The 13,585-nt window shown below is 36.3% G+C and overlaps 1 protein-coding gene across 2 annotated transcripts; it reads right to left on the bottom strand.

The window, feature by feature from the left end:
* Positions 1–15: 15 nt before the first annotated feature.
* Positions 16–5,824, bottom strand: LOC103418729 (DEAD-box ATP-dependent RNA helicase 20-like). 2 transcript variants are annotated; one of them, XR_003771940.2, is made up of 14 exons: positions 5,421–5,824; positions 5,145–5,237; positions 4,872–5,036; positions 4,670–4,765; positions 4,490–4,564; positions 4,012–4,173; positions 3,296–3,376; positions 2,611–2,709; positions 2,184–2,279; positions 1,565–1,696; positions 1,357–1,431; positions 1,013–1,139; positions 839–913; positions 16–682 (listed from the first exon to the last, which is right to left on the bottom strand). XR_003771940.2 is itself a non-coding variant. In XM_029099563.2 (14 exons), exons 1-14 carry the CDS (start codon positions 5,727–5,729, stop codon positions 509–511), a joined length of 1,722 nt encoding a protein of 573 aa, XP_028955396.2. In that variant the 5' UTR covers positions 5,730–5,824; the 3' UTR covers positions 16–508. The 2 variants fall into 2 exon arrangements, 1 of the variants encoding a protein (XP_028955396.2); XM_029099563.2 differs by having other exon boundaries at positions 1,013–1,102.
* Between the last annotated feature and the right edge of the window lie 7,761 nt (positions 5,825–13,585).

A 13,585-nucleotide genomic window follows, 5' to 3' on the forward strand; every position in this document is an offset into this window, starting at 1 on the left:
GTCTGGCACAAGATAGGACCGAAACCGTGAGATTGTATATTTGATTCTGCTACAGACGTCTCAGGTAAACATCATGTTTAAGATTATACAATGCAAAACCTACGAGCCAACCCTACGATCTCTAAAATTGTCAAATCGTTCATCCTTGGTACAGATACTGGGTACACTAACAATGTAAAACGACAGAGCTGAAACGCGGGCACGTACAAGGAACTGCCCGTATTCAACACCTTTGTAGTCCAAGCCTCAAGTCAGAAGCAACATGCCTCTATCATTTTACAGAGGTTGCAAGACAAGCATGCGTAAAGCAGCACAGGCATGTTTCCGGCCGACAGAGGCCACAAGGTGTGGATGGGCAAAAGGGGAGACTGCGAGGGAACGAAGGAGGGGTAGAGAGAGTCGGGGCACTTCTATTCTAGCTTCCACAAAACTACTTACCAACGTCAATCTTGAATCCCCGAGAGCGAATCTTTGCTTGTTTTTAAAAACCCACCGAGGGTAGACTTCATCAATCGTCCCAAGCACTATCTGCTGCCCCTTCTTTTTTATTGTTCGAATCCGCAAACATGAACCGATACTTGTCCTCAATGTTTACTGATGTTGGTCCTACTATTGAGCTTTTGGAAGCAACCCTAGCTTGCTTTTCAGCAGCTGCTGCTTCTTTTTCTTTCCTTCTTGCAGTCTGATAGTCAATAGCAGAAGTTGTCAAAGCTTATAAACACGTGACACAAAAGTTTCTTTCCTTTCTACCCAGATTATTTAGCAATGAGAAAGAAATTCTGGGCGCTAGTACGATGCAAAAGCAATGACTGTTGATAGTATGTCTCAGAATCAGTACCTTCCCAGTTGCGAAAGCCACAGCATTCCCAGATCCAGCATCTGATATCGCTTTCTTTATATTTGCCACGAGGAACTACAGTGTGCCATCAATAATCAAGAATAAAGAGTTAAATTCTGCTAATGGAAGAGATAGTGGAGAAGCAGCAGTAAGAAAAGGTGGAGAACTGGGTACCATATCACGATCTGTGTAAAAGGACGTAGATTGTCCCATTGATCCTGCTCTTCCCGTCCTTCCAATCCGGTGTACATAATCTTCCATGCTCTATATTGAGGTAGCCATAACTGAAGCTTCAGGTTTGCTATTTCACAACAAAATTAATAGCAACTGAAAAGACCAGGCTATTGAGATGCTATCACATGATAGCAAAAAGACCTATGATCACAAGTTGACGCTATTCAAATACCAAAGGTAAGAATTGCCCAATTTATAGCCAATTCTCAGATAAGTCTCTAAGTTGGGTTAGTGGATTCCAGATATAAATTGACCAAGAGGCCTTCCTTCGCAACCACCTATACCTTTGGAAGATCCAAATTGATAACATGTGCAACTCCTGAGACATCCAAACCGCGAGACGCAACATCAGTGGCAACCTGGACACAAGGTCTCAATCAGATACATGCTGATTGGTGATGTTAGATCTGCCTTGTATTCAAGCAGAATCAGACAAAGATGAATGGATATAAAAGAAAATGTGAATTTATAGAGCACAAGATGGTGATGTACCAAAATACTGGTAGTGCCTTTTCTAAAATCACGTAGAGCAGCCTCTCTTTCAGTTTGTGTACGACCACCATGAAGAGCAACTGCATGCAACCCTTGTGCTACCAAAGCTTCAGCAACTTCGTCACATCTCGTCTACATGTAAACCCAAATTCAATGTCAAATTTCGCTTTTGTCCAAAAAGAGTTTGTAACGAGAGAAAATTAAGTCACACCAGATTAAGTGAGTTTGCCCCCTACAAGCAATCCTAAAAAGCATTCTGATAGCATCTTGCACTAAGAAACAGGAAAGGCTTCTCATTGAATTTGTAAAAAGATTTCACACAATCATGCTCTGAACATATTTCTTCATCAAGCCTTAACCCGAACGCTTTCCATTATTCAGTACACTATTATAAAATGTACCCTAAAAAAATTGGGATGCATTGTTACTTGTTTAGGCATGATGATGACCTTTAAACCAAATCATAAATGAGTTTGCTGTCCACAATATGGAGATTTGGAAGAGATGCAAGCCACACAGGAACTTGTCCATCAGTTATTTATACCCTTCACCTTTAATTATAAGCTTGAAATGATGATCATCACAATCAAATAACAATAAATTATGAAGCAAAATGTACCTTCCTTTCAACAAACACAATCGTTAAGGGAAAGGGATGGCCAGTTCCTTCAACCCGAGATGCCTCTTCTACGAGCAAAGCCAATAGCTGATCAGTCTACACAGACAAAGCACAGTCATCAAACTAAAATGAGGCCAATAACTCTCCCAATAAAAGCAGTGGACACATTAAAAACTACATAGGTAATACAAAAGATGAGCTGCGAAATATGGTTGCCAAAGATGATAAGATCATTGTCAAGCACATAAATACGCAGAGGGAAGTGCCAAATATACATAGAACAACTCTCCACACCATAGGTCTAGCACTAAATTCCTAGAAACCTCATCCCCACAACAAAAGGAAAGAAAAAGACAAGACAATATCACAAACTGCGGAAAGAAAAAATGCGGAGAAACCAATATTGCTCAAGTCTGGGTGAACCAACCTTCTCACTCTCAGGAACCTTCTCCAAAGTCTGAGTCACATTTGCTGTAGGGCTACTCACTTTTCCCACCTTCACTTGCACTGGTTTAGTCAAGTATTCCTGAAGACAACAAAAGCTAGAATAAGTTTCAATGAAATTGTGCATGACAGTCTTAACTAAACGCAGAGAGAGAGAGAGAGAGAGAGAGAGAGAGAGAGCATAATGATCTTAATGGTATTTCAATACTAGCTTTTGTATATTAGAAAATTATAAAGTACAAATTCATTCCAAACTTGGTATAAAATTAAGTTGAATTAAAGGTAGAACGTATTAGTTGCTATGCATACAATCAAGACTGTCTGGTTTGTAATATGTCCATCTAGTAAGTAAAGCGATAAACAGGTCTATATACCAATCTGCATGTTGCAGAGCAAAATAACATGAAGTGACCACCAGAACAAGTGCTAATGGCTCATATGTGTGTCAGGATAGAGATAAGGCCATTCAGACCCCTAAACCATAACAGGAAAAATAAGACGTAGAAACATAAGATTGTAAAATGAGAAGGTGGATTATATGGAAGAATCACAGCGATGCCTTTCCATTATTTAGTTACAGAAACTATGAACAATATTATTTCGTTACATAAACTATGATCATGTTCATAAAAGCTCGTACCAGAAGGTAACCTAGTCAACAACTTTACCTGAGCTAATTCTTCGATCTCTTCAGGCATGGTTGCACTAAACAGCAAAGTTTGATGCTTTTCAGAAAGGTTCCGCATCACCTAAAATGGCATCAAAATATGTGATATATCATTCCAGAGTTAAACAGGGAATCAGATGAGTATGTGTTCTATATATGTACAAGACAATTCATTTCAGTGTTGTGAAATTCTTAACCAATATACATTTTGTTTCTTACAGGACACACGCTATTGGTTATACATTGAAGATGTATTACAAAGTTTATATATATATATATATATACATACATTTACATATATAGCACATAAAGTTGTACAAAACCTAAACCTTATTCAAAATGGAACCTAAAAGTGAGATGAAGATCGTGTATGAGGCTAATCCCCCATGACGTCTATATTGCTTCTATAAATTGTAATTCCTCCAACAGTTTGCTTTTACCAAGAAATATTTTCCCCCTTTATTGTTGCCCTGTTTTGTTAAATTTTCACTTCATGTTGAGCCTGATATTTGATGTTTTAAGGTGGGAAATAATTAAACAAAGGAATACACATGGAAGCATTGAAAGGAAGAAAAGGTAGGATGCAAAAACTTTGAGATCAAGAAATCAAAAGAAAGCCAAAACCAATTCATGGTGAGGATAATTTTTTTTTTTTTTAAGGAAAAAGAAATAGAAAGTAAAACGCATATTCAGGTCAAAAGTAAATACAAAACATACCTCTCTTATCTGTGGTTCAAATCCCATGTCAAGCATTCTATCAGCTTCATCTAAAACAACAAACGAAATTCTAGTGATAGAAGTGTTCCCTTGTTGTAAATGATCTATAAATCTTCCAGGAGTAGCAACCACTACATCAACTCCTGCTCGTAGCTCAGACCTCTTTCATTCCATCCAGGTAGAAAGCCACAACAAAACACGTATTAGCAGAGACTAATAAGAAATAACATATTGTGTACGATGTCATAAAATTGAAAAAACATTGCACTAAAAGCATGCATCAGTGTTACTGAATGAGAAACAAATGTTGATATGAACCTATTACACAACAAGCAATTATTCAAACCCTAGCCCACACCTAGGAATTATCAAAACCAAGACAAAACGACAAGTACTACTGAATTTCCAGAGTCACAACACCTAGAAGAAGATTGAAAACACTTATTGAAATGTACCGTTATTCCACCAAATCAATTACCTGCTCAGATATGTTGGTTCCACCCACCACAATTGCAGTTCTGAAGGACTCGAGAGATGCACTAAACGCTTTGACCTATAAGACCACACTTGTAACTTAGCACTTGTGGAAAAGTATTATGAAACAAATTCCAAACTAACTCCTCATAAATGCATTGTGATCTTTTGCAGCTTAGATCACCTCTTTTTCAATTTGTTGGGCAAGCTCTCTAGTCGGAGCCAATACCAGAGCTAGCGGTCCATCACCGCGCTGAACAGGAGGTTGAGCCAAGCAATGCTGTACATCGAAAATAAAAAGTTAAAACATCCGTTAAACCAAAATCTACTTAGCAGGCACATAAAGTCCAGACTACATAAGAATACTAAATAACAGGACCTCCGACCTGTATCATGGGAATGGCGAATGCAGCAGTTTTTCCACTGCCAGTTTCAGCACAACCTAATAAGTCCCTCCCAGTGAGAGCAACCGGCATAGCTTGAGCCTGAATGGATGTCGGTGTGGTGTATCCGTGATTGTCGATATCCTTCATGATGCTAGGGTGCAAACACTGAGAATAGAAGAACGACACGTCCGTTAATCCATATGGATATACAAACTAGGCTAATCCAAAATAGAAGTAAAGCATCCGATTGATAAAAACACAAAAATGATTCACCATATCTGTAAAAGACTCGATCGGTGCCGGAGCAGGAGCAGAGTCGGAACTAACAGAAACATCCAAATTAAGCCGCAAACAAACCTCTTCAATCTACAGGCATGTAATTTCGTAAAATTCAGCTAATGATGACGATATAAACAGACTAATGACGTCAATAAACCAGAAATTTGATTGAAATTGTGAAATTAGCTGTAGCAAGAACCCTAAGCAAATACAAATGCAAATTTCACAAAACTCATAAAAGGCAAGGAAATAATTGGAGAAGCGTCGAACCATTTCAGGATTCATGCGGAGGACGCGGTCGGAGGGCTTCCACTGAGGGACGACGGAATCCGGGCGAGCTCTGCTGGCCTGGGAGAGAGCGCCGGAGCTCCAGCGAGAGGAGGCATTGGAGTGAGAGAAGCTGGAGAAGGAAGCACCACCGGACGACGACTTGTCGTAGTTGAAGTGAGAGTTGGAGGAGGAGTAGGAGAGCTTGCTCTGATCGTCTAGGGTTCGAGACGAGGCTTCGGCAGTGGTGGTGGTGGTGATTGTCGTGGTGGTTCTTGAGCTCGACCTCAGGTGCGGAGGCACATACGACATCGTTTTGCGGGGAGTTTTCTCGGGAATCGGAGAGAGTGTTTGATTTTACGGCGACGAAGACTATGTGGAGTGAGTGAGCAAATGAGAAACGAGAGGTGCGTGGTTGGCCAATCTTTCACGCTAACTTGCGCTTCCGTGGGCTGTGGGCCCTTTTGGGTCTTCGCGGGCTTAGATTTTAGTCCATATTTATGGGCCAGAATAACAGTGTCGTTTGGGTCCTTCTCCCTCAAATTTGGGCCGGCCTACTCAGCCCACATTGGAATTAGGGTTTTTTTTCCTTGTGGACCTGTGGTCCTTGAGGACCAAGATATAGGAGAAGCAAGGCCAGCCATTTTCCCATTTGACCTTTTGGTTTTAAGAATATGTGGTTTCGAGAATGAGTGATAGTCATTCTTCCACCTTATCGTTTAACCTATTGCAGTCCACTTAATTTATTAAACTTGGTTTTGTTGTCGGTTTGCGACCCCGATGCCCAAAGACGCACGTACACGAATGTCAAAGAGCCATTATTGCACTACTTACTTATGAGCATATCCATACGTAAGTAGAGCGAGAGCTCTCGGCCACATTAGTAGCTCAAGTGGTCATTAGCATCTGTCTCTATAAGGTCGAAATGTGGACCGTGTCAGGCACATTAGATCTTCTATTGCAGCAGGTTGAAGAATTCAATTTGATTCCAATTTCATAGGTATCAATCAAGCTCCTACAGTTGGCCAAAAAAAAAAGATCTTGGTTTTATGAGAGTGATTTCAATCATTTAGTTAATATATTAAACTTAATACAATAAATGATCAACTTTTTTTTTTTTTTATAGAAAGAAGTGGGAATAACCAATAAAAAAATATTAGATGAGTCTCACAATTAATAGATAGATTTCACATTTAACCAACACGGATGTAAAAATTGTGTTATGTTTGATTTTTTTTATACATGAATCAAACTCGCATAAACCAAACAAAAAGCAACCAAACTTCTATTCAGAAGGATATCTCGTGCGATTCTAAAAATGTTATTCTTGCCATTTATTTGCACTACCATTTGTATCATCTTTATAATAAAAATGAACCACATGAATTGGTGCGTCCTATTTCTATTTAAGAGATTTTACAAATAAATGATATAGTGCAGCACTACTCATTGGAAAGGGATCATCTTTGGATCTCTTCCACCAAATCCACCTAATCCCCCAAATTCGGACCCTTGAAATTTGATCCAACAGCTAAAATTATTATAACTTTTAAAGGAACTCCATATTTGTAGCCATTAGATTAAATTTCAAAAACCCAGATTCAAGGATTAGGTAAATTTAGTAGAAGGGATTAGGAGATAACCCTCTTCCTACTCGTTCAGCTCACATAGCAGGGTAGTACAATGTAATCATTCGTATTCTTATTTCTGTGTGCTCCTTTTTATTTTTATTTAGCATATAAGTGCTAGTTATTTAAGGAGGCAGATTCTCTGCCTTCCCACTTCCCGTGTCCTTTTGTTTGTGTGGTCACGGTTAAATCACGTCAACATTTTATATTACTATTCATTTTTATTTTATTATCTTTATAAAAAATAATATAAAATGTTAACATGACTTAATCGTGACCACACAAAACAGTAGGGCACGGGAAGTGGGAGAGCAGAGAATCTACCTTCGTTATTTAATTGCATATGAATGATGTCGTAAATGATGACGATTGACATAAAGGTGGACGTGGACGATTTTAGTGATTAAAAAAATAGTAATAGAGGAATTAAATTTTTAAATTAAATTTTGAATCAATAATACGGTTGCTGATGATTGAATTATTACTTAACTGTTGGTAGCATAACATTTAATTTATAAATTTGGTTTAAAAATTTAGTTTTCCTAACATTATCCGTTAAAATAATAAAGAGAAAATTGTTGAGTTGAGAAGGAGGTAGATTGAGAAGGTGAGTTGCGTGCCATTCGTTGAACGTCTGTTTCAACGGTTTTAGGTGAGATGATATGAAAGCCTTGGATGTTTGCATCTTATCTTCTGGGTTGTGATTTTCACACACCCTTAACTACTTTTCCCACACCCCTTCCTATTTTTTAACAGTTAATTGGTATCTTACTATTTAATCTTTCATATATACCCTTCCTACTTTTTGATGATAATTAATGAAATATTAAATAGGGAGGGGTATATATGGAAGATTAAATAGTAAGATACCAATTAAGTACTAAAAAATAGGAAGGGGTGTGTGAAAAGTAGTTAAGGGTGTTTGAAAATCACAACCCTATCTTCTTCTTGTTCGTCCTTCGAAGCTGATTTGTGATGGTTTTGGTTCAATGATTAAATTTAATTAATTGTGTCCTTGTGGGGTTTATCTTTATATAATTACAAAATTATAGTGTCAATCGGTCATATAACTTTTACTTTCTTGGGCGGCATTTTTCTTGTATATCTATTTAGAGTGCGTTTGTTACACTAGACTATCTCGAACTGGACTAGCTTCAGGGACTAAGCTGGATTGTCTTAGACTAGACTAAATTGAATTAACTTAATGAAGCGTTTGGTCAATTTCGGACTAAAAAATGGATAAAATAACAAATTATAATATTATATTATTTAATATATATCTAATAATATTTTATTATTCATTCAACTTTTTTTCCTTAAAAATTCGAACATACACTTCTACCTCTCTCTAGAGAGTTCTTTACTTTTGTTCCTCTTTGGTTCCGTCCCTAATACTTCCCTTTCTCCCATCTTTTTCCTGCAAAAAGCTTCAAAATCAAGTTTCCTATAAAATTGTCCCCAAAGTTACCTTCTCCTCCCTCTCTGTCTCTTAATCTCTCTTCGTCCCCAACAAAATCTCCCTTGCTCCTTTCTACCCATATCTTTATCAAGTCTTGCTCACATTAGGAAGTGTTTATCAGAAAAAGTATGTGCATTTGCGTTTTATCCTACTTGAACAATACTTAGCTATTTAAAAATGAGTGAAAACTTCTACTTAACTTTTTTTTAAATTGTTTGTTGTCAATTTATAGGTCGTGTTTATAATCATAATTGTTCATATTCTCAAATCGGGATGTTCGAGATCATCCTATAAAGATTGTCTCTACAAAAAATCAATTAAAACTAAGGTCGTTTAGTCATCAAACTATTTAAAACAAATGAACGGTATTGGTAAAAACATTAGGAACCGTCTATGTATTTGTTATAATAGATTGACTAAACGACCTTAGTTTTAATTTATTTTTGCAAAGATGATATTTACAGTGTGATTCATAAAATGAACGGTTTTGATCATAAGCACAAAACTATGTAATTAAAACACTAAGAGTGTTGAGTAGGAGTATCTACTCATCTTTGAGTAGCCAAGTATTGTTCATCTTACTCGGCTTTTACCAAGAGTAAGTCTCTTCGTGTAATATAATATAAATAAGATCAAGGGATAAATTCTCAACCTTTAGATCTAGTTTAATCCAATGGTCCCTAAGTAAAACTCAAATGTTCTCGCTGACATGGCAATGACATTAAAATGAATAAAAAACTAAGTAATTTTATTTTCACCAAAATTCAGGAGATATGACTTGTTCATTAAAATCCAAAAGTCATGACAAACTCCTTCACTACACCTACTTTGATTTGATTCATACAAGATTTTAAAGCACACAGAGAATATCAAGCTATCAGTCGATTTCTTGAATCTTTTGTTAAGTAAACAAAATTAAACCCTAAATTCTAAGTCTTCATTCTTAGTATCTTTAGGTGATGAATTAGGTTGTGGTAGAACTTTGATATCTTAAACTTTACCTAGTTCTTAAGTTGTAATTATTACTTGTAAGTAAGGGATCTTAGATTTGATTCTCACCAAAGACGAATTTAAACCGCATTATTACTAGTCAATTATGAAACTAAACTCACTCATCTTCTTTTTAATCAAATTTGATGGTTCTGGCAAATCACCAATCACCAAAGCAATGGAGGCCTTCCTCCCTCCCTCACGTTTTGCAGATTTTATTTATTATCCATGTCATCATTTATGTCATTTACTGCTTGAAATTCTCCACATCACTTTTAATTCCGGATCCCTTCCTCCTAATCCTAGGGATCCATCAATCCGGATCATTGAAATTTGATCCAACAACTATAAACAGGGATCCACTTTAAAAGTTTTAATAACTTTAGCCGTTAGATCAAATTTTAATGGTCCAGATTAATAGATCCCTAGGATTAGGAGGAAGGGATCCGGATCCCTTTCCTTTAATTAGGACTATTGGATGCTATAAAATTTTAAAAGTTAAAAAGAAGTGTAAGCATATACGTCAAAAAATTTGTCCATTGATCCTATCTCATATATGTATAATCACAAATATGAGGACGGACTCATGACACCACTTTTTTTAATAACTTTTGACACACGCTTTTGTGGGCCCACTCTGAAATGTATTTTAACGATCAGAACCATTTATCTAGAATAGTGTTCATAGATCACCCTCGGAACAAAATTAGACAAATCCAAAACCTTCAAGACTTTTATTTGTAGTGAAGAAAATAAACGAATATGGTTCTACAAAGAAATACTAAATCCTTAATCCAATGGTTATGGTTCCAGATTCGGAATAATTTTGGTAGGACATGATCTTTGAGGAAAGAATTAAAATATAAACAGTTACAATCGTTAAAATACATTACAGAATGATCCTCACAAAAAAAAATCGTCAAATATTATGTAAAAAATGTTCCGTCCCCACAAATATAGATAGAAGAAATGCTGAAGAGTCTTAAGATGTAAGGTGAGAGACCATATGTATGCACAACGAGCTTTCAAAAAAAAAAATGTATGCACAACGGATGGGAATTGGGTGGTAAAGTGTGGTAGGCAGCACATGGATTTATGGAAGGTGATATGATTAACTGAAGGTGCGACAGCCTCAAATTGCACTTGTATTGCATTAACCTAACACCGTCAAATATCTAATTTAACGGCAATCCAATACGACGGCGTCCAAAAGTTTCGAGGAATACTAGAAGATCTGAAAGCGAGTTGACACGTTTTTGTACTCTCTCAATAAATTATATTTTATCTCTTTTGTATGGTAAACTTCCATTTGAAGTCATACAGAGTCCGGATCACCGCTGGATCAATCTCGAGGATCCATGAATTGTGTCCGTTTATCGTATATTGTGTAGTCCAAAATTATTTTAAATATTTTTATTTAAAAAAATAAACATAAACAGTACTTGACAAAAAATGACCGCACGATGAATGATGAACAAACACAATTCACAGAGTTCTAAGATTCTCACCAAAAGGATTCGAAGAGGATCCTGTTGGTGAAACCTACACCAATTACAATTAAAAATTACATGCCTCAATTATATGCGAGGATTACAGAGAAATTCAGATTCATTAACTATAATCTAACAAGAAGTTCGTACAAGTTTTATGTCGACGTATGATTTTCCAACTATGTTGGTTTACTCTGCCATACCTTAAAGTGAAAAAACGGGTAGGGTCTGTTTGATTTGGCTGAGAGAGTTGGAATATTTTTTCGGTTACGTAAGGGAAACGAACTAAAGGAAGTTGAGGTTTCATTTTAAAACCAACTGAGAATAAGGGAGTGACGCAACTCCTTATAAGTCCATGCAAAGTTTCTCAAGTCTGCAACTTGAGATTTGCACTCTAAAAGTGTAGTTTCTACCCCATGCAATTTTTTTTTTCTAATAGAAACGATAGTTGATTCATTAAAGGTAGAAGCCAAAACAACATCAAAACCAGCAAACCAATTAAATTGGTTGTCAAAATTCAAACTATAGCGGCAAGACGATGAGCAACACTATTAGCTTGCCGACGCATGTAGGTATACAAGGTTCAGTGATCGTGGGTAGCAACTAGCAACGCTTTCGTATCCTCCACTATTTGTCTAATCACAAACAAATTAATGGAAGGGTCCTTAAGGGCACCAACAATCTGAAACGAATACAAGATGATGAGACATTTAGTGTACCATTCATGCATCCAGAACTCATACAAGGTAAGAAACAACAGAAGTTGGTGGACTGAGACCTAGTTTGGGAGTGAGGTGCTTAAAAAAAAAGCACCTATGAAAAAAAGCTGTGAGGGTTTTAGGTGTTTGGTAAACTGAAAAAAAATGGCTTATTTTGGAAGCTGCTGTGAGAATAAGCTGAAATCAAAGGAAAAAGCTGAAGCTGCTATTTGCAGCTTTGGAAAACTGGCTTTTTTTCAAAGCACATGGAGCTATAGTGCTCCTTGAATGAAAAGACCCACTATCAGACTGCTTTTTTTTCCAAAAGCACTTTTACAAAAAAGTTTACCAAACGCTCTGCTGCTTTATTTCACAGCCGCTTATTCTCACAGCACAGCCGCTTATTCTCACAGCAGCTTTTTTTCAAAGCACAGCAATACCAAACCGGCCCTGAGTCTTCTTCGAGAAGGATATACAGAATTCAACAATGGAGGACAAACCACTAATACAATTTGACCTAATTGCTTCTCACACGTTTTAGAATGATCAAGATTCAGGTGGGACCCACTACCGACTTTAAAATGATTGAACCAACCTTATTTTCAAAATGATTGAAAACAAATTCAACCTTATTTAAGATGCTAAGAATTTTCAAAATTATTGAAGTTCAAAATGATGAAATTTAATTTTATAGAATTTAATGTGGGCATAGAATTATTAATATATAAATGAGATATTGTAGTTAGAGATAAATTTTAAGTTGTGACGGGAATACAAGTGGTACACCACATGTTTTAATAGGAATGGTGGAAAATTTTATTTTTTAAGTTATTAACTTTTTAGCACATATATCCTACAATTTGTTTAGTGACACGTGGTGTACCACCCCGTGTACCGGTCACACTGAAAAATCTTTCGTAGTAGGAGATGTGCTAGTAATGGTGATAACAACGACAATGATGATGATGGGCGGTGGTGATGACAACAGGTGGTGATAGTGGTGACGGCAATGGTAATAACAACAACAATATGTAGTGCTCCAATCGGCCTTTCCTTTGGATTGTGCGTCTTCTATAATCTAGAGTGTTTATTTCTTTTATTTTTATTTTTTCAAATTCATGCAAATATAAAGGTTGATATTACTAATGAACTCGATTGGAAGAGTTTTAAAATGACCAAAAACGTTTTTAGAGAATATGTTGATGAATTTCAAAAGCACTCGAAGTGCTTCTTAGAAGAAGCACCAAAGCACTTCGAGTGTTTTTTCAAGATTTACTTGCTTTTTTACTAAGAATTGGTTCCAAGAACATTTTCATCAAAATGACAACTCATTTTAAAAGCACTTCCAAACAAATCTCATATTAAAACCCAAGAATTCTGCTTTAAGGAAATTAGGGTTTCATACTCATGGAGCCTTTTCCTGCAATTTTATCTCTCTTTTCAAAATTTCAATCCAACTATTCTACTGGAGGCACGAATAAACTCTGAGGTAACCATATTCAACTTATAAAATTATAAATTATGACAATGAAATCTATGCATCTCAGTTTATAAATTTTAACTTCGTCTAAATTCTAAATTATTTATTTCATTCAAATATAGTGTTAGGATCTGTTTGGTTCACGGAAGGAATTCATGAGAAATTATTTCCCATGCCATTGTTAAAAAAAAAAAAAAAAAAAAAAAAGTTGAGTATGAAGAGTTATTATGGGTATATCTGGTTTTCCAATATTTAGTGAGGGCAGTGTTGTCCAAACGTTTTGTAATAAATGATGAACTTGTGCAATAATGCCAATAAATGAAAATGAGGGGAAGAAAACCCTTCATCCTTCTTATGGATTCCCATCTATTTTCCCAACATTTATTACACCTTTTTTCCATAAGCCTTATTTCCATCAAACCA

Source organism: Malus domestica, chromosome 03, assembly GCF_042453785.1.
Source record: "Malus domestica chromosome 03, GDT2T_hap1".
NCBI lineage: Eukaryota > Viridiplantae > Streptophyta > Magnoliopsida > Rosales > Rosaceae > Malus > Malus domestica.

What these genes read in the sequence shown, in the direction of transcription:
- LOC103418729 (XM_029099563.2), bottom strand. Translation starts at nt 5,729, where the DNA reads ATGTCGTATGTGCCTCCGCACCTGAGGTCGAGCTCAAGAACCACCACG. An exon ending in TCGCCATTCCCATGATACAG is followed by an intron (nt 4,766 to 4,871) that starts GTCGGAGGTCCT and finishes TTCGATGTACAG; the next exon opens with CATTGCTTGGCTCAACCTCC. An exon ending in TTGAACCACAGATAAGAGAG is followed by an intron (nt 3,377 to 4,011) that starts GTATGTTTTGTA and finishes ATGCCATTTTAG; the next exon opens with GTGATGCGGAACCTTTCTGA.